This window comes from Pinus tabuliformis, chromosome 7, assembly GCF_031772625.1.
Source record: "Pinus tabuliformis cultivar Carrire ecotype Pingquan chromosome 7, CPIR1, whole genome shotgun sequence".
Taxonomy (NCBI): domain Eukaryota; kingdom Viridiplantae; phylum Streptophyta; class Pinopsida; order Pinales; family Pinaceae; genus Pinus; species Pinus tabuliformis.
In genome coordinates this window covers 663,047,965-663,068,818 of record NC_142293.1, presented here as the reverse complement: position 1 = coordinate 663,068,818, position 20,854 = coordinate 663,047,965, and the positions used below count along the sequence as shown (strand labels likewise).

Genomic DNA, 20,854 nt, shown 5'->3' with positions numbered 1-20,854 from the left:
AAAGGGGTTTTACATATATGACAATGACTCTTTTGACTTCATAATTCTATGACAAACCTAGAAGCACTCAATGGGTGCTTGGCCTGTAAATAATTTTATCTTGAGCATGAAACCCATGCCTCAAGAATATTTTTTTTTCTCTTTAATATAAAATACATAAAATCATGATTACAATAGACATTATGAAGACCAAACCTAGTTACATATTTCAACAACAAGGGTGGGCTTGTGCATCACTAGTAGGCCTTGACATTTGAGCACGATGGTGTCACGTCACCCTTTTTTCCCTAAGAAGGATGATGTTGGGCACATAATTTCCCCACATGTGCGGGCTTTTTGGCATTTATTGTGTTTTTCATCTATATTAAGGTTAGTTTGTAACCCCACACTTGTTGAACACCCAAACAACTTGTTTTAGGGGTTTTCTTGTAAAATTAGTGGAAATAAGGCAAGTTAGTCCTCATATAAATAGAGGAAGCCTTACTCCACCTTTCATCATCACACATTCATCACTCTTCTCTTCCAAAAGAGTGAGAATTAGTCTTCTTACTTCTACTTAGGCAAAATGTGATATTTTATGGAGCAAGCTTCTCTTGGAGATGCTTTCTTGCTTGGAGATGATTTTGGGATTGATTGAAGTATTTCTCTTGGAAAATTTTGTAAGATTAACACATTTTTCTATATTTGCATATTGTATTTTTGTAGTGTGGTTTCTGATTTTTCCATAATATAGTTGTTAAATTTATCTTAAAATCTTGTTCTTATATGATATGTAAGATTGTTTTCCGGGAAACCTTTAAGGGAACTCCAAGTGTGCATCCCTTAAATTTAAAATCTCCCCACACAAGAAAATCATCAAGGTTTTTCATTGATTTACCCCCTAAAAGACTCTATTTTCCCATTTAGGACAAGGCACTAGTCATAATTGTGTTGATGAATAGTCTATTATTAAATTTCTCCCTCTTCTTTCTATTTCCTAGATACCTAGGGTTAGGGCTATGGTTTCATGTGAAAATTCACAAAAAAGTAAATCTATGTTTAATGTTTTATGGTTATTAAAGTAGGAAATGCATTAATAAATAATATAATAATAAAATATAGCATTGTTGCATGTTAAAACCCTCTTCTTTAGGGCTGACATCATCATTTATTTGTTATCTATGCATGATTTCAGCCATAAAACATTAAAAACAATTACCCATTGCTATATATTTGAAGGTCTTGCTTCCTGTATTGATTATCCATTGAAAGGCCTTTTCTTTTGACTATTATATAGTATCATTTACCTTATCATTGAAAATTTGCAAAACCCTAACTTATAACAACCCTCTAATTAGTCTAGGAATAGAATGCTTGAACCTTGGCATAGAACATTTAGGCCTTCTAGGCCCCGCTGGTACTGTATCCCATCTAGTAGACCTCATACCAATCACCTTAAGCCATTATCATTGAATATCCTTTAGGTAAGTTTACAGAAGCCACCCTTGTGGTCAAATACCACTAAAGAGTAGGAGAAAGGTTGTTGAGGTGACAGTGGCAACCCTTTCTCTTGTTAGCCTAAGGGCTAGCTCTGCCTAGTGGGGCTTTGCACTAGACCTACTAGATTTTGTGGAAACAATCCCAAGATCTGTTGAGCCAAAGCAATAAGATCCTTCGGCATAATTTAGATCAAATTCAAGCCATCTTGCCAAAGGGATGCTTACAAAAATTTGATGTTGATCCTCAATTCCATATTAAATTAGAGCAGGGGAATCAAGAAGTAGAGTTCTGGAGTAATCATGATTTGATGTGGATGTTTGTGTATGTGGCCCTCAAAAGTAATGCTACAACGGGTAGTTGAAGGCTAGATCAACTAAAAAAGTGTGTGAATGGTTTCTTTGTGGCTATTTTTTCAAGAAAAGAGGAGACAAATATAAACTTTGGAAACCCGCATTCTTTGAATGCAATTTGCCTCTACTTGCATTTTCGAAGTGTCAATTTGACCTTCAACTTGAGAATCTTTACGAGGCACCTCTGTTGATCCATTTGTATTTTCTCCAGTTGGCCTTTAAGTTCAAGGAAATATTAAAAGGGGTTGAGAATTTGATCGGGGAGTTCCTTAAGTCCTCTGACATTATGATGGAGAAGAGATTAACATCTTGTGGAAGATTCAACATATATCTAGAATTATCAAAGCCACTCCATGATGCAATGAGATTGGAACATGAACACTATGAGCAAACGCAACAACTAGAACACAACAGCATGTGCTTTGAATGTCGTGTTGTGATAAGCACAAAAACCTCAAGCAGAACTATTGCTCTCAATTAAAGCCCAACACCCAACACAAAAGGAAGAAGCAAAGTTCTAGACAACTGCCCATACAAGATAGGGAAAGCGGGGAGCTATTCATGATTTCCTTAGCCCATCGTTAGAGAAAAATGATTCAAGAACTGCTCAAATGGATGCAGATCAAGGGAAAATATCTAAATAAATAGGAAAATCATCTAAAGGAGGTGTAGAATAGTCAAGTAAGAGCAGACTAAAATGCATACTCCACCAAAATAAACACCTTACAATGAGGAGAGCCTCAGAGGAAATGAACTAACATATCTAGGGAAAGAAGAAGCCAAAGGAAGATAAGAAGCAGACATGAGGGAATCAAATCAATCTCTATTGAGAATTAGCAAACAAGACCAATATTGTAGTAGATAGCTAGGAACCTGTAGCAGACAAGGAGAAAACCTAAATTGCATGGTACAGGAAAATGAAAATGCATATCTGAAATGGGAACATGTCAGAAATGTGACCCCCAAAAAATAGAGAAACAAGGAACATATATATATATATATATATATTAGAAAATTATACTGTAACTTTGAAAGAAAGCATTTTTGTTTTAAGTTTTGAAATTTTGATTTAGAATGACAATTTTAAAAACCGGAACCAAGTTTTCTAATTGGGATTTGAACTGAAACCAAATTAAAATCAGATCGAACTGGATCCAATAAATCAGAATTGAAAAAAATACATAAAATAATTATGTTTAAATGAAAAAAAAATAAGATTTCAAACCACGATTTCAAACCATTAGAGATAAAATATACAAAGTCTTCTCATCAATATACCATGTAAGGGTGCATATATCAAAATGGCATCGAGTGCAATGCATATCATCAACAAAATGCATAACCAATGAGGCTCTAAATGGCCTCTAGAGTCCAAAAACAATGCTACAACTCAAGCTACTAGGCCACTAGCCTACTACAAATCACTGATCAATATGATCACTCATCAAACTCATCACCACTACTACACATGGGATCGTCACTAGGAGCTACATAAACATCATCTAGTTCAGAGTTTGAGAACTCCTCAAACTCCTCTCTAGCCTCAGTAGCAGTACTAGCAGTAGCAAGAGCAACAACACTAGGCCTAGCAGAACTAGAAGCACGAGTTCGTCGAGCTGCACAACTACTGCTTCCCTCACCATGTGCCATCCTTGGTCTTGGTGGTTTGCTTCCTTCAACTCCTGGTTCAACTACCAGACCTACATTGGCATCAACATCCCCTAACTTTATGGCATCAATATCAAAATCAGGATCAAACAGCTGGTTGAGTCTCCTCCACCCATTCTGAACTTGAAGGGGATGAAATTTACATTTCATGGTGATTAACACAGCCCCTTGATGTAGTTGAAACTTTTCGTTAATTACCACCTTAAAACAAATTTTCTGCAATTTTGGGACAGCCATATAAGAACGCCATAATTTAGTTATTGTGATCTCAATTAGCCCTTATTTTATTGGAAAAATATCATCAACACATCAGCTCGTACATTCCATTTGCCCAATAAAATTTCTAGACACTAGTCATGCTTTCCAACCCTCTTAATATCATAATCTTACTATCATACTTTGCTGGTTTGAAATCTGAAGTTAGACTTCATTCCTTGAAGCTTAAATGTACCAATCTGTGGGCTGATTTGAGATCTGAAAGTTATATAAAAAAATCAGCTGGCTTAGATATCCTCTTTCCCAGCCAAAGATTTCCCTCTTTGGTTGTCATAAAATGCAAAATATATTGTTAACTCGTTCATAAAATCAGAATTTTCATTAAGCCTAAAAATGCTATTGTTTTATCATCCTTCACTAAGCTTTATTTGATGTGTACCAAATATGGAATTTACAGCAGCAATTTACAGTAAAATCCAAATTCAAGTTGAACCTACGAAGCCTTCCATTTCACCATATCTTGTAGGCTCATATTCTGTCTTGATAATTCTGTAATTAATAGTTGGATATCATCATAAAACCAGATTTACATTCAGTCCCTTCAAACCCCTTTTTATTCATCATCTTTCCTCCAGGACTTAGTGTTTAGGGATTCCCCCCTTGAGTTGGAAATCAACCAACCTAAAGAGTGGGAGTGGGTTATTGAGGTGACAGTGGATGACCTCTCCAACGTTGCCTTTAGGTCTTTACCTCGTGAGTTAGGACATTGACACCTTGGGTGAGCACTTGAGGATTGACATCCTGGTGTCATTGCTGGGAATAAAGTCCACTTACGGGATCAAGAAGAGTATGCTTCAACTTTGTTGATGAGTCAATCATTCGAAATATATTATAAGAACTCATATGACGACTCCACAAGAAGAAACTACATCTAGGCGATACTCCACAGTCAGTTCATCTAAAAGACTTTTCCCTAGATTTTCTGATTTGGTGATGGTTTTTTAAGGACCCAGCCGGTGAGGACGGGTTATGTACCAAACCGACTGGTTTGGTACCTAACCAGTCCTAAACGGCCAATGAATCAGATTTATTGCTCCGGTTAGCAAGCTCAGGCATTTGACCGACCGGTTTGGCCGATTTCCGATTCAACCCGACCTGTTTGTAAAACTATGTTTAGAATAGAGATACAAATTCATGAATAAATGAGCAAGTGCCAAGGCCCAAGAAAATCATGCCACAACAAATACCTACATATCATCAAAATCATTGCCTATATTGCGATCCTCACTATCAATATCACCCTGTAAGCATTAAAATAAGATAGAAAAAGCTTAATGTGTCAAATCCAGATTTGTTTGAGTGATGGGTACACTTTTACTAGGGTTATGATAGAGGAGTTCAACAATCAATGCCACTAACATCAAGGTACATAGAGGGCTTGGTGCTTTTGATTAAATGTTAGTTCCATACCCTCGTACATGACAAAATCCAATGGAAATGTTGCAATCCCCCAAACCTAAAATCCTAAGAACTGTTATGTCTACTGGATTTTGAGTGGGATCTAAAATTCTACTTTCTCCCTTTGAAACCCAATGAAGTTGGAACGACTTTCAAACATCCGGAAACAATTAATGGTGTTAAAAATTATTTTAAGAATTTAACATTACCATTAATTACATAGCATATTCCTAACATTACCATTAATTTAGGCTGCCCCACTCATAAATTGTTTTTTTTAAATAATTTGCATTCAACCCACACACACCACACAAGCATGTTGTACCACCCCACACATGCGGTACAGATGCTAAAATGCAGGGTCTGGTACCTGAAAGACATTTCATGGTTTCTATACCGAAACGTGGCTGGTACCTAGGGGGGTGTCCCACATTTCCTGCAACACAGGGAAAAACAATTTTAGACAAAGCCTCTAGAAAGAGACTCCAAGATCAAGAGGAATCAACTTTGGAGGGAAAAGGTACTGAAGGTAATTTTACTAGGACCTCCCCAAAAAAGAAGAAAGGTAGAAAATCAAGGAAGGAATCCTCAAAGATATTGCATGAGTTCCTAATTTCTTTGGGGTCCTAGACCCTGAAAAATGAAAAAGTTGAAGGCCATCTCCTAGGGACACTACAATTAGATCTCTTTATCCTTTTTGTTGAAGACTAATGATTTCTTGTATCATCAGAGTGGTCGAAGCGGAAATGAATTTATATGACAGACCATGTCCAATCTTCCACATGGGTAGGCTAAGCAATGTCCAACCTCTGCAACTCTTGTACTATTTTTAATAAGCATTAATACTATTTTACTTACCAAACAAATGCCATGCAAATTCTACCTCATGACTTTAGGCCAAAGTTGAATCAAACTCCATATACAGTTCAATTTGCAAATTAGAATGTATTGAGAAGCATTTTATTTATACAAAAATTGTGAAAAAATGAAATTTGGTGACTGCAACTATTTTATAGCTCCAAATTATCTAACAAGATGTTTGTATTAAGTGCAACAATACAAATCCCAAAGGTCATACCTGTTCATACAAGCGTTCTATTTGTTGAGCTTGATGTAAGACATGAGTTGAGAAAAGGTGATTCAAAGCAGACATTTCTAACATCTTTCTCTCTGTTTCTTGCACTGTGTCTATAAGATTGGTCAATTCTATCTGCATGAGGATTGAGCATTAAGTATACTGTAAATCATGGACTCACAAAATTTCTCACAATCTGGATAGCCGTGAGATCATAATGAGAAACAATAAAATCCATGCATATGCACCCAAGTACCTGTAGTGTTTGTGTCTCTTCATCAAGTAACTGTTGTTGGATTCCCTTTGTTTCAGTCTGATGGTTCTGCTGACTGGCGTCAGTATCTTTAGGGTCATTGTTGATTGATGTTTCTGAAGAGTTAAGTTTAGATTCAAGATGTTGCATCCGTCTAGGCATTGTCCTATCTATCACCTCTCGAAATCGTTCAGCTCGCAATTGGTCAAAGAAAGAAGTGATGGAATGTAGTTGCTCACTTAAGATTAACACCTGAATTAATAAATTTACAGGTGAAAAGGTTATAGAAAACACCATGTAGTAAGGCCTTAGTTCTCAAGATCAGGAACAAATTATTCATGCCAATTCAAACATAATATAATTCAAAAGAAAATCATATTAAACAGTTTTAACGGAAAATAGATCCAGTGCTCTCTATATTAAAACATATCACAATTGAAATCAAAATGGAACAAGTTGAATATTTTATCACAAGCAATTACCTGAGATGGGAAAATTGAAAGTTGAAAGAAAACAGTGCAAAAACACATTTTTTCATTGAAACATCAAATAACAAGAAGCCAAAAGTAAAAATACTTTGTGTTTGTCTGCAGCAAAGTTTGAGCCCAGTTTGTTAGCTCCAATGTTTTAAAACTTGGACTCGGTCAAGAGTCCACTTGGACTTGGTTTAGAATTGAACCTGTTGGCCCTTCAGGGTAACAACCTCTAGAGACACACTCATTCAGGTGTGATGATGCTGCATAGGTGAGCTCTCTGGCTCATTTTCTTCTGATTCTTCCATCAGTTGCATGCTGATCTATGCATCACATCATTCATGAGCTCTTTTAGACAGATTTTACCATGGTATATCAGCTCCTAATCCTTGCTTCTCAAATGATATATGTGCTCACAGATAGTACTCAATGCATGATATTTACTTCAGATTGATATGCTACATGGGTGTTCTGATTAGACATGTTGATGATGGTTTTTTATTTAAGTTGTGAACATAAAGAACTTTAGGCATGATCTAATAATTCGTCTTAACAATAAAACTTTTATTATTTTGTCTCATCTACCATGGGGGGACATAATTGTCCTTAGATAGGTGTCGTTAAAACTTAGGAGAAATCATACTCATGGAGACCTAGTTGGGTTGGCATATTTCATATCCTAACCATACTTAACATTTTCCATTTTTTCCCTTCACTTACATTCCATTTCATAAAAAGATATAAACCCCTCTCATGTTTGAAACTTTGATCAAGCAAATTGAAGAATAATGAAAGCCAAAGTCAAATAAAGCCAAAAAAGATGGAGCCGAAGATAAGATAATGTTATTAATGTCCAATGAATGACCACAAAAGTAGGTCAATGGGACTAAAGGATACATCCAATACAAGTACAATGTGCGAGTGCAAACACAACTCCTAGAAAATGCCAAAGCTAAATCTAGGATAAAATGAAGTAAATAAGGATAGAACAATAGGACAGCCTCATAAACATGTATATAACTAGATGTGATGTAGAAGGCTAAGTGAATAAGTCCAGCGCTGGAGGTTGATGATTTCAAGAATGCCCGAGTTTGATAGCTGATGATGAGGGGGGTGACAGTGGCGCTGGCTTGCTAGCAGGGTTGCAGGGGAGCCCACCCCACCCCCAAAACCTGCTCATGAAGGGCACTCCAATCAGAAGCGTCAAGGTAGAGACACTAGGAGTGCGCTCCCAATTCACTCCCGTTTAGGAGTGAATTTTGAGAGCGTGCTCCCAATTCACTCCAGTTTAGGAGTGAATTTCAAGAGCATGCTACCAGTTAACTCCTGCTTAGGAGGGAATTTCGAGAGTGTGCTCCTAATAAAAAAAATTGTTCCCTGGTTTTCAAGCAGCGATCACTCCCCATCGCTCTGGGAGAGACTTTTAATGGCAAGGAGTGAACGAGAGAGATCACTCCCCAATCACTCCCTCTTAAAATTTTCGCTCCCTACCCAAGAAGTCCACACATGGCCAAGGAGAGAAGGGGTTTTTTTTTGGAGAGAAATGGGAGGGGCCAAAAAGAATAAAAGGCCTCCTCTCCTCCCTCATAACATCATTTTCATTTGTGAGAGAGAGATTGAGAGGGTTTGACCTTGAGGAGCTTGTGGGAGATTGTTGGAGCTTGCAAGCTTGGGAGATTGAAGGGAGATTGTTGGAGAGCCAAAGAGGTAGGGTCTAATCCCATTCTTTCTTTTTTCCATGTAACATGTGTTTTGTATATGTTGAACGAATCTCGAATCTAGAAGTTCTTCTTCTCTTCTCCTACTCTTTCCCATTCCTCCCTCATTTTATTGCACGCAATAATCTCAAGCTTCAACAAACATGATGGGTATATGACTTAGCCTTATCTTGTTGGGTCCATTTTTTTCTATGATGATGGTGTTGGGAAGTAGAAGAAGAAGAAGTGATGAAGATGATGAAGAAGTGAGTAGTGGTGGAGGATACCTTCGAGAAGAGGAGTACCAAGAGGAAGAGGAGGAGAAGGATAATGGGAGTGAAGATGACGAAAAGAAAGCCAGGGTAGACCAAACACCCTTATGGAAATATGTTACAAGGCTTGGAGGAGGGAAAGGGGGTGGAACCACTAAATTTGTATGCCCCCATTGCAAATCTACTTACACAGGTTCATATACCCATTCCGGAAAGCATTTATGTTGGAAAATGGCTTGGGATGGAAATAAGCAAATTAGAATCAATCCCTGTGCAAATGTATGAAAACAACAAAGAGCCAAATATATAAGGTGTTGACCACTACGTGTCAACGACCCATAGCAATACACCCCCTTTTTTCACAAAAGGGATAGCGCCCAATCGACGTGTCCGTGCCGTTCAACTATCATTATCAGCCTGATCATCATGTTATATTGTAAACCCTTTCTGCATGTGTAAATTGTAAATAATCTCAGCAGATCCGTGTCGTGTATGTAATTGCTTAGGTAAACCTATTTTTCTGGTGACGATCTACATTCCGGGAGGTTTTTTGTTTCACCGATCCATTCTCGCATGGTCGACAGAGTTTTCCTTCAGCGATACCCCAAAGCCGGAGTGGATTTTGTCACTGGGATCTTGGGGCAGTCCTAGTGTTCTAGATCGAGTCTATGTAAAAGTGATTTGGGAATAATCCTAACTATTTGGTTAGGTTATTTTATTACAAATTGCTTGATCTGCTAGATTATATTTGTGTCGCAAAACTAGGTAGTCTGTGAAGGTCCTTTTCAGATGGGTTTTCCCCCTCGTGATGTAAAAAATGTGAAAATCATGATGTAAAGTGTCCTAAGGGTTGGAAAAATAATTTATCCCCTCATAGGATAATTAATTAAATTTTCTGGCCAAAATTAATTAGAATCCTAAGCTAAAAATTTAATTAGTTCTAGGTCCTATGTAAATTTAAATTTTCCAAAGGCAAAATTCGTTGGTCCTTAAAAAATTAAATTTTAAGAGGTCCAAGGACTAAGGTAAATTAATTATTTTGCTAAATTTTAAGCCCTTGGTCCCTGGGGTTAATTCAAAGTCAAAATTTTGAGGAAATTAATTCAAAAATTTAATTTTTGAATTAATCAAAATACATTTAATTGAAAATTTCGAGTTTCCTCAATAATTTATAATTTCGATGGATTAAATTAAAAGAAATTTTGATCCTTATCAATAGTTGAGATTGCTTTGATGTGGATCACTCGAACTAGCCGTTGGAGGATTTATCTTTAAGTAGGAGGTCATTTTGTCAGTCAAGATCATCTGATCGCTGGATCGTGTACTAATCTCTCAAGCTCTCTTGTATACTTTTTTGAATTAATGCAAAAGTCTTTGGGGTTTCAACGTGTTGTAGTGTTCCTCTTCATGAATTTATGATAACACTGTTTTAATTTCTGCTTAATATTATGTGAAAACTATCAATCAATAGCTCTTTTAGAATAATCTGAATACAGGTATCTTATTCAGTTTGTTGGATCTAGGGTAACATTTTTAATTTTGATTGAAGTAGCAGGTATCTCTATTTCTTCATAATTTTATTATTGTTCTATTTCTCTACTTGATTTGATGGTTGATCTAGTGTTTGCAGAAGATCTCTCAGGTTCTCATTGAGCGTTTGGGGATAATTCTCGGTTGGACCAGCCAACTCTCAACACATATTTTCTGAAGAGCCAACTTCATATAAGCCTCAAGATTTATCTAACGATAATCTTTTTTCTGTAGGGTGTTTTTGGGCTAGTACCTCTCTCAAATTTCAAAATCTTTTAAATATTTTGTGGAAATTTTAATAGATCTGACTATTAAGAGCCTTAGATTATTAGATCTGGGAGCGGAGTTGGACTCATACTCCTCACATCTGATAGATCTGTAAATTATTTGTATAGATATGTTATTTACTTGTGTAGATCTGAAATTTTGCAACATAATTTTGAATTTTAACACTTAGGTTTTTGGGATTTTCTCTATTTTTGTACATATTGGGTATTGGGTTTTTCTCTTTTCACTTGTGCACCAATAGATCTGAGAAATCAGCCAAGAAAATTTCAGATCTGAGCTAGATCTAGACCCTGGAGGGCAAGATTTGGGCTCAAATATTGTTTGCAGGAATAGATATGAGAAATCAGCCAAGTAAATATTTAGATCTGAGCTAGATCTAGACCATGGAGGGCAGGATCTGGGCTCAAAGATTGTTTGCAGGAACAGATTTGAGAAATCAACCAAGTAAATCTTCAGATCTGGGGGTTTTGAAATAGATCTAGGCCCTCAAGGGCAATATCTTATTCCAAATCTTTTTACAAGGCCAACCATTAAAGATTTTGCAATAAATCCGAAGATATGAAGCAAAATAATTTTTTTCAAAACAAGGGTTTCAAGTTTTGGAGCTCCTAGCCCAGATCTGCCTTCTCCTAGCCCAATGCTAGTTCTATTGGGTCTAGTGCTAACTCTCGTTGGCCCTAGATTCCCTTGCTCCACTTATGATTTCAATATTTGATTTTCTGAATCTAATCATTGGTGGGTTTTTGCAGAAAATTTGGTAAAAAATTGTGTTTCAGATATTGAAATTTTTTTGGCAACTTGGGCAAGTGATCTTCAAGGCCTAGGGCCTAAGGGTTTGATCTCTAAACCATGTTTTTCCTCATTGTTTGCTACAGCGGTCATATACCTTTCTAATAGTGGTGAAAACAGTGTTTTTAAAACCGTTTTCAAAAACCGGTTACTGGTCAAACCGGTCGGTTAGCAAGGCTGCCAGTCCAAACTGGCCAAAAAACCCGGTTTGATAGGGCATTTCACCTTTTTTTGGCCCTAACCGGTGAAAACCGGCTGGTTTAGGACGGAACCGGCCGGTTTTTGGCACGCCCACCGAACCATGCAAAAAGGCGGATTTTGACTGTGGTTTAGGGGTTTTGGGGGGGAGGTAAAGGTGTTTTCCCTCCAAAAACACCCTCTCCAAGCTATAAGAGACCCCTCTCACTCTCATTTGTCTCACACAACTGATTTGGAGTGTTTGTGAGCTTGGAGAGTGTGGAGTTCTTGCTGAAGTAGTCATCTTGGAGTTGGAGTTGGAGTTGGAGCTATTTTGGAGATAGTGTGTAGCTGTCAGTGGAGTTGCCATCTTCAAGAGGAGGCTAAGGGAGCTAGTTTGCATTTCCAGGTAAGGATTTGCACTTGATAATTCCTCATTTGAGTCTGCTGTCCATGAATTTTTTTTTTTTATGTGTTATAAACTTCTCACTTATATGATCTTCATCTATCATGTATGCTATAAACTCTCTAGCTCTACGCTATGATCTATCAAATTTTGTAGCTTGAGCCTTGCATGTGCATTTGTTTTCCTACATTTATCTTTGGTTTTCCATGTTGCTTAGCTGCAATTTTTTTTTAAATGGCAGATTTCTTTGCAAATTGTTATTATTTCAAGCAAACATGGCTCCAAAAGGAAAAGACAGTGCATGGGCTCATTGTGATGTAATTGATGGAAAAATGATATGCAAATTATGCCATAAATCTATTGGAGGTGGGGGTATTCTTGGGTTGAAACAAGACTTGGCTGGGATAAGAGGCCAAGTAAAGCCATGTGATGCACCAAATGCACTGTTAGGTCCTATTAGGGCAGAATACATTTCCAAGCTTGAAAAATTTTATGAGGATAAGGCTAGGGAGAAGGCCATCCAAGATGACATTGCAAGGAAGAGGGAATTATTAGAAGCCATGAAAGAGAGTGGGTATGATGATTATGAGATTCAAGACTCCACTTCTATCCCTTCCACCAATGACCCCTTTCACTATGTTCATCCTTCTATTGGCCAACCATCAAAAGGAACAAAGAGAACAAACATCCAAAGTTATTTCTCATCTTCTGCCAACATTGCCTCTTCTAATCCCACTTCCTCCCAACCAAGTTCTCAACCCACTTTGGATCAACATTGGAAAAGACAATGCAAAGAAACTTCTCACCAATACATTGCTAGATGGTGGTATGATTCAGATATCCCATTTAATGCTGCTCGCTCACCTTAATACCAAGCTATGTGGGACTCTGTTATAGCTGCAGGAAAGGGCTTCAACGGCCCTAGTATGCATGACTTGAGGGGAGCTCTTTTGCAAAAAGAGATATCTTCCATTGATGAGTATTTGGTTGATTTTAAAGATTCATGGCTCAAAACAGGTTGTTCCATTATGTCAGATGGATGGTCTGATGGAAAGAACCGCACTATCATTAATTTCCTTGCTTCTTGCCCTCAAGGAACCATGTTTTTGAAATCAGTTGATGCATCTGATAAGGTAAAGGATGCAATCCTTCTACTTGAGCTTTTGGATAACGTTATTCAGGAAGTTGGGGAGCAGCATGTTGTGCAGGTCATCACTGATAATGCCTCAAACTATGTTCTTGCTGGAAAGATGGTTGAGGCCAAATATAAGACCATATTTTGGACTCCATGTGCTGCACATTGCATAGACCTCATGCTTGAGGATATAGGCAAAGTGGAGTGGGTAAAAAACACTGTAGAGCATGCCAAGTGCATTACAAAATACATTTACAACCACTCATGGGTATTGAACCTAATGAGGAAACACACTGGGGGCAAAGAGCTTGTTAGGCCTGCAATTACGAGATTTGCAACTCACTTCCTCACGTTGCAATGTCTCAATGGTCAACATAAAAACTTGCAGAAAACGTTTTCCTCTGAAGAATGGTCTGAATCTCGGTGGGCTTGTAGACCAGATGGAAAAGACACCAAAAAGAAAGTGTTAGACACTTATTTTCGGAAAAGGTCTGTAGAGCTTGTGAAAATTACCGAGCCCCTTGTTAAGGTGCTAAGGTTGGTGGATGGGGAAAGATCGGCCATGGGCTACATTTATGAAGCTATGGATCAAGCAAAGGAGCAGATACGGGCAGCTTACAAGGACAGGTTAGCTAAATATGGCCGTATATGGGAGATCATTGATAACAGATGGAACAATCAACTCCATTGTCCTATACATGCAGCTGGGTATTTTTTGAACCCAAGGTATCACTATAAAAATCGGCTAGGAGATCAGCATGATGGGGAGGTCAGAGCTGGATTGATTGATTGCTTGGAGCGCATGGTCCCTAGCCATGTAGACCAGTTGGAAATACATAGACAGCTTACTATTTTCAATATGGCATGTGGTACTTTTGGCAAAAACTTGGCAAAGATGGCAAGAGATGTGGACCAACCAGGTAAGCAATTCCAATTTCCATTTTGTTTTTCTTTTCAAGTTAAAATTGTTTACGTTCTTTACAATTCAAATTATAAACTAAGTTACTAATTAATGTCTTTTTCTTTGCAGCACATTGGTGGGAGTCATTTGGTGGCCAGTGTCCTCAATTGCAAAGGTTTGCAATTAGAGTCCTCAGTCAAACTTGTAGTGCTTCAGGTTGTGAGCGCAATTGGTCTGTTTTTAAGCGCATACACACGAAGAAGAGAAACTGTTTGGAACAAAAACGGTTAAATGATCTTGTTTTTGTGCAATACAACCTTCGACTGAGGAGGAACCAAATGATGAGCAAATCACTTGATCTAGATCCCATTGTGTTGGACGATATTGATCCAACATCAGAATGGTGGAGGAGACTGAAGATCCTGTGTTTGAGGCTGATTTTGATATCGACATGGCTTTAGCGGGGGATGAGGCAGATTATGTGGCGGCATCAGAACCAGGATCAGTAGCGGCATCAAGGAAAGGCAAAGAACCAATGGAAGGCACTAGTCGTGCAGGACGACAAACTCGTGCTTCCATTAGGTCCGCTTCTATTGTCATTGGTGGCATTGATACTGAGGTTGCAGATCAGGTTGAGGCATCCTCAGACTCTGAACCAGATGATGTCTATGTAGCTCCTGATGATGAACCTGTGTCTAGTAGTGGTGATGAACTTGATGATTGATCATGTGTACACTGTAGACTTGAGTAGGCCAATGGCCTCATAGCTTGCAGCATTGTTTTTGGACTTTATAGGCCATTTAGAGCCTCATTTCTTATGTATTTTGCTATTTTGTCGATGATATGTATTGTACACGGTGCCATTTTGATATATTCACCTTTACATGGTATATAAATGAGCAAACTTTGCATATTTTGTCTCTATTGGCTTGGAATCATGGTTTTACATCTTCAAAATAGTTTTTTTCATTAAAAATTAATTATTTAATGTATTTTTTAAAACCGGTTCGTTTAGACCAAACCAGTCTCGGTTAGACTGGTTCCGGTCGGTAAACCGGTTCATTAGGTGGACCGGTACGGTCACCGGTTCCGGTTTTAAAAACATTGGGTGAAAAACACATCTAACAGTGGAAAATACATTTCTAACAGTGGAAAAATTTCATGTGGGTTAGCTTAAAATCAGTTCCTAAGTTGTCTAATACATTAAGAAATCAATTTCTTGAGTTGGGCATTCATCATTAGGCTTATTTCATGTTTTAATGACTGGCTGGAATAAGTATATCAGATCTGATATAATTCTGAAAATCACATCACAACAGGCTGAAAATTTTTGATAATTCATGTGGGCAAGTTTGGAAAATTTTCAGTAAATTTTTGGCATAAAGATATCATTGATAGCTTACTATTTTCATTGTCATATTGCTGCTGTCAGTTTTTCTTACTTCTGTCCTAAAAATTAATTTCTAAAAATTAAGTACTCTGTCATGGAATTGTGATAAAATGCATATCCTTTGTTTCATAAACTGAGAGTATTTTTTTGAGCATTTGTTGACATTGATATCAAATTGCAAAGTTGTTTTTGTTATCTTTGAGCTAAATTGTATCAAGAAGATTTGAAATAAGCTGGTGTTTTAACTATAGTATCTTCAATAGTTTATTTTCTAAGTCTTCATCTAAAAAAAGATGAGCATTTCATTTGGGTAATTGAGGGCTTTTGCGGCATAAGTGTTTTCCCATTCTCAAGTCTAACTTCATCTCATCTTCCGGTGCATTTGCATATAAGTTAACCTTGCATAGATAAATTTACTTCCAAGCATAAGCTTGGTCGATAGACAGACAGATCTCCATCCGTCTTTTCTTGAGAAGCCTATTTTAATAGTACTTAAAACGTTGACCTTGCAGTCATCAAAGCCACAGTTCTCTGCAGCACCGGAGGCACCGAATATGTTAGAATTTCAGGAGAGGTAACGTTAATCACACCTTAGTGTGCTTTTCTGATCTTCTCTCTGCCGATTACTACGAAATCAGGCTCAACACAGAAAGGATTGAAAGGATCACATTTAAATAGGCATTTAACTAAAATTAACCAAGATTCTTGCATCTCACATTAGTTTTAAGATCTGCATTTCATATAAAATAGTCATTCATCTAAGCAATAGTTGCTAATCGATTACTTGGTCTTAATTTCCCTAGCAAGATCGTTGACTCCATAAGGCACTGGTATCAATCATTTAAAATCTAATCAAATCCTATAAGTCTTGCTAAATCTTAATCAAATACTTGATCGCTTCACTGTGTCCCCGAAACTGGTTGGTTCCCAACTAGTTCTTCTTCATTCCACTTTTCCATAGGGTCTGCCCCCCTTAACCTGCTGTAGTGAGAAAGCTTAAGCGGAGAGATTGGGGATCAAGGTGACAGCCCCCGATCTGAACCGTTGTCGCGGTGCCTAGACATTCTGTGCGACAACATAAGGGAAGAGGAGGAAGCACAATACCGACAAAAAAGATCAAAGGGTGAACATGACACCACTAGCACACATAGAATAACTGCAAGAACTCCATCAATATCCACCCATGGTGGTGGATTTGCATCCATAGTCATAGAAATCCCTTTAAGGCATAGAACAATATCAAAACTCCTTGACCAAGGTTGTAGGCATGATGTGGATGCAAAAATCTTCTGGTTTCTCTTTGCATGTGGCATACCATTCAATGTTCTTTGTTCACCTTATCGGCATGAAATGGTTGCAGCGGTCAATGACGCCACTAAAGGATACAAGATCCCTGGGAATGACAAAGCTAGAACCTTGGGATTTGATTGGGAAAAAACCAAAATAAAAAATGCTTTGGGTGAATTCACAAATTCTTGGAAGGAATATGGGTATCCATTGTATCTGATGGTTGGACAAATGTAAAAGGCAAGCAATTGTTAAGTGTTCTTGGCGTCTGCTACTAGTGCAGTCTTCCTTTCATCTCATGACTACTCAGATAAGTTCAAGACCGACATCTGTTGAAGAAAGTGTAACTAGGTTCAGCCTTCATAAATATAATTTTGATCTTTGTACTTTAACAGAAAATAAATATTATTTCTGTAAATTATAAAATAAGTTTCTTGCATTACATAAGTCTAGCACATGTTGAAGTGCTATAGGAAAGTCAAAGAGTCAAAGAAAATGGTAAAGAGCTCTTCTTGAGCATTTATGTAATGTATATGAGTCAACCTAGAGTCTAGATCAACCCTCCAAGACAAGCACAATCCTCTTGAAGAAGGCAACAAGCTAAATGATGAAGAGAACAGTCAAGTCGGCCAGCAAAACGATATAAAGAATAGTCATGTCGGCTCAAATGAAGTGACACAACAATTCACACTCATGTCGGCTTATTTATGGAGGCATAACCACTATAAATACGCCACTGAACTTCGCAAAAGTACAGATAGAATTTCGGATTCCTCTGTAACTTCGGAGGTACAATAAGGTACAGTCTCAGCGATGATTACAGTCTCGGTGCAAGAAATTACAGTGGTCTGTATCTCTGTGTCTCGGCCTCCTCATGATCATAGTCCCGAAATACTGAACAGAGTCATGACAAAAACACAGTCGCTGTCTCAGTGATCTCTTGGTAATATTCTCTTGGTCTAATTGTGATGAAGAAGGATCACAATGATCCCACAGTAGTGTACATAGTCTCGGCACCCTGGTTTTCAGTTTCTCCTTATTTCTCCCATGTAGTTAAATGCCCATTCCCATAACCATACATTTAACAGACTGAAAAAAATAAATATTGCTGAAAACACAAATTCTGGAAATTTTTCAAATGCTGGAAATTGCAGAATTAAAAATCAGCAATTAAAAACAGCCATTAAAACACATTAAAACACTGATATTTTTGGTCAACTTGACCCTGGAAAAACCCCCTACAACTCTTGGGGAAAACCAGTTTGAGAGCTCTTCTTTATTTCTGAAAATTGCCTTTTTACAGTGAGAATTATTCAGCAAAAAATCAGCAAGCAAATTTACAACTTATCTCCTTTCCCGTGCCTCACAGCAATCTGGAAATTACAGCAAACAGGACAGCAATAAATGCTGTACGACCTCCGTTTTGTGTGCAGAAAAATCAGCAAACTGCTCCTCGATGTTTGTGCAAAAATCTGCCTTTCACTATGTGCTGAATCAGCTGTACAAATCTGCTCAACTGCTGCCTTGGAATGTGTGCCAAGCTGCTGTCTCCTTCTCCTTCCTGCTCAGAAATCTCTCTTGCTCTCCTTCTCCCAATCTGCTCATGAAAGAATGAATGACCTTTTCCTCCTTTAATATAACTCCAAGTGACTTTTGGGTGATCCAAGTGACTTTTGGGTGATCTCTAAATCCAATGGCTGGAATAGATTTAGATCAATGGTTGAGATTAAATGCTCATTTAAATCTCACTTTCTATTTTTTAATTCACCCCACTTTAATAAAGACCCACTTAGTCATTTATTTCCAAAGTCACTTTTCCTTTCTAATTTTTCATTGACTTTATAAAAGTCACTTTAAAATTAGACTTAATAACTTTATCACTTAAAGTCACTTTTAAATTAGATTTAACTTTATAAAATTATAAAGTCACTTTAGGAGAAAAATTAAATTCTTTTGGACACTTTTCCCTAGGCCAAAGATCAAAGCCTAAGGGAACCACCTGTCCTCCGGTACCAAATTTCAACACTCCCTCTTACCGAGGAAGGTGTTCCTCACCACACCCATCTTGTCTCTGAAGTAGACATGCTTGCCCCGTGGTAAGGCTTTGGTAAGGATATCTGCAACCTGCTCATCAGTGGAAATATACTCAAGCTTCACAGCTCCCTTCTGAACATAGTCTCTGATGAAATGATATCTGATCCTGATATGCTTTGACCTGTCATGAAATACTGGATTCTCCGTGAGTTTAATGCAACTATGATTATCACAGTAAATCATTGAAGGTCTCAACGATTGACCAAATAAGCCAAACAACATCTTGCGAAGCCAGATAGCCTCACAACTAGCTAGACTGGCTGCCATATACTCTGCTTCCGCTGAACTCAGTGCTACTGACTGCTGCTTCCGGCTGAACCATGACACTACTGCTGAACCCAACCCAAAACAACACCCTGAAGTGCTCTTCCTATCAGAAGCACAACCTGCCCAATCAGAATCAGTGTATCCTGCCAATCTCACTCCATCTCCCTGCCTGTAGTCCAGACCATAATCCACTGTCCCCTGCAAGTACTGCAAAATGTGTTTTGCAGCCACCCAGTGAACCTTCCTAGGCTCACACATAAACTGACTCATCGTGTTGACTGCAAAACAGATATCTGGTCTAGTGTTGACCAAATACATCAAGGAACCAATCAGCTGCCTGTATAATGTGGGATCCACCAACTCGGAATCCGAAGCATGAAGCTTCTTCCAGTTGGTGATCATCGGTGTCGACATGGGTCTACAATCCTCCATGTGGAATCTGCTAAGGATGTCCACAATATACTTCCCCTGCCCCAGGAAGAAATGCCCCTCCTCCTGCCACACCTCCAAACCCAAAAAGTAATGCATCAAGCCGATGTCCTTCATCTCAAACTCCGCCGCAAGATCTCTCTTGCAGTGCTCTATGAGTCTCTCTGCACCTGTAATGATCAAGTCATCCACATACAGCACTAGAATGAGAGGCTCCTCACCAATCACAATAAAGTAAAGGTTCGGATCTGCCTCACTCTTTGTGAAACCCATCCCCTGCAAGTATGCATCTATCCTGGAGTACCAAGCTCTGGGAGCTTGCTTCAGGCCATAAAGGGCCTTCTTCAATCTGCACACATGGGACTCCTTCCCATGCACCTCAAAGCCCTGTGGCTGCTCAATGTACACCTCCTCCTGTATGAAGCCATTGAGAAATGCGGTCTTCACATCCATCTGGTGGATCTTCCAACCCATCTCTGCTGCTATCGATATAATGGAGCGGATCGAAGTATATCGAGCCACGGGAGCGAAGGTCTCCTCATAATCAACTCTCTCTACCTGGGAGAACCCTCTAGCCACAAACCTCGCTTTGAATTTCTCAATGCTGCCATCTGCAGCATGCTTTACCTTGTAAAGCCATCTGGAAGTAACCACGGATTTGCCCTCAGGCCTCGGCACCACCTCCCAAACATCATTCTTCATGATAGAAGAATACTCCTCCTGCATGGCCTCTCTCCAGACCTGCTGGCTAGCTGCCTCCTCATAGCTAGAAGGCTCAGAGTCAAGGACGCTGGTAACCATCGCCATATAACTACAAAACCTCTCAGGTGGTCTACTCTCTCTGACCGGCCTCTTCGGCTCAGCAACAGATGTGGCATCTCTCAAGGTGTCCTGAAGCCACTTGGGCTTCCTCTTCCCTGAGCGCACTTCTTCCACCGGAGAATGAAACTCCTCCTCCTCATCATCATCAGTAGCCTGAACTCCTGACTGTCTGTCTACTGTCCTCCTGCCTGCACCTGAACCTGTAGAAGCTGAGGTACCGTGTGAACTGTCCATCAGTGGACTCCCTAGTGAACTGCTCTGTGAACTGCTCTGTGAACTGCTCTGCATGCTGCCCGGAGCACCACCCCTCTGGCTCGATGAGCCACTGCTCACTGACGGACCTGACATCCTCATAGATGTACCTCCGGATCCTCCTGATCCCTGCCCACTGGATCCCT

At 38.7% G+C, this 20,854-nt stretch overlaps 1 protein-coding gene across 1 annotated transcript in view; it reads right to left on the bottom strand.

Moving 5' to 3' along the window:
• LOC149249190 (syntaxin-81-like) overlaps positions 1–20,854 on the bottom strand; it is a 281,552-nt gene that overhangs the window by 98,836 nt on the left and 161,862 nt on the right. Inside the window, exons 6-7 of the mRNA XM_089458646.1 lie at positions 6,503–6,751; positions 6,250–6,381 (exon numbers count right to left, since the gene is read on the bottom strand). Coding sequence (XP_089314772.1) covers positions 6,250–6,381; positions 6,503–6,751 — 381 coding nt within the window. The remainder of the gene's footprint in view (positions 1–6,249; positions 6,382–6,502; positions 6,752–20,854) is intronic.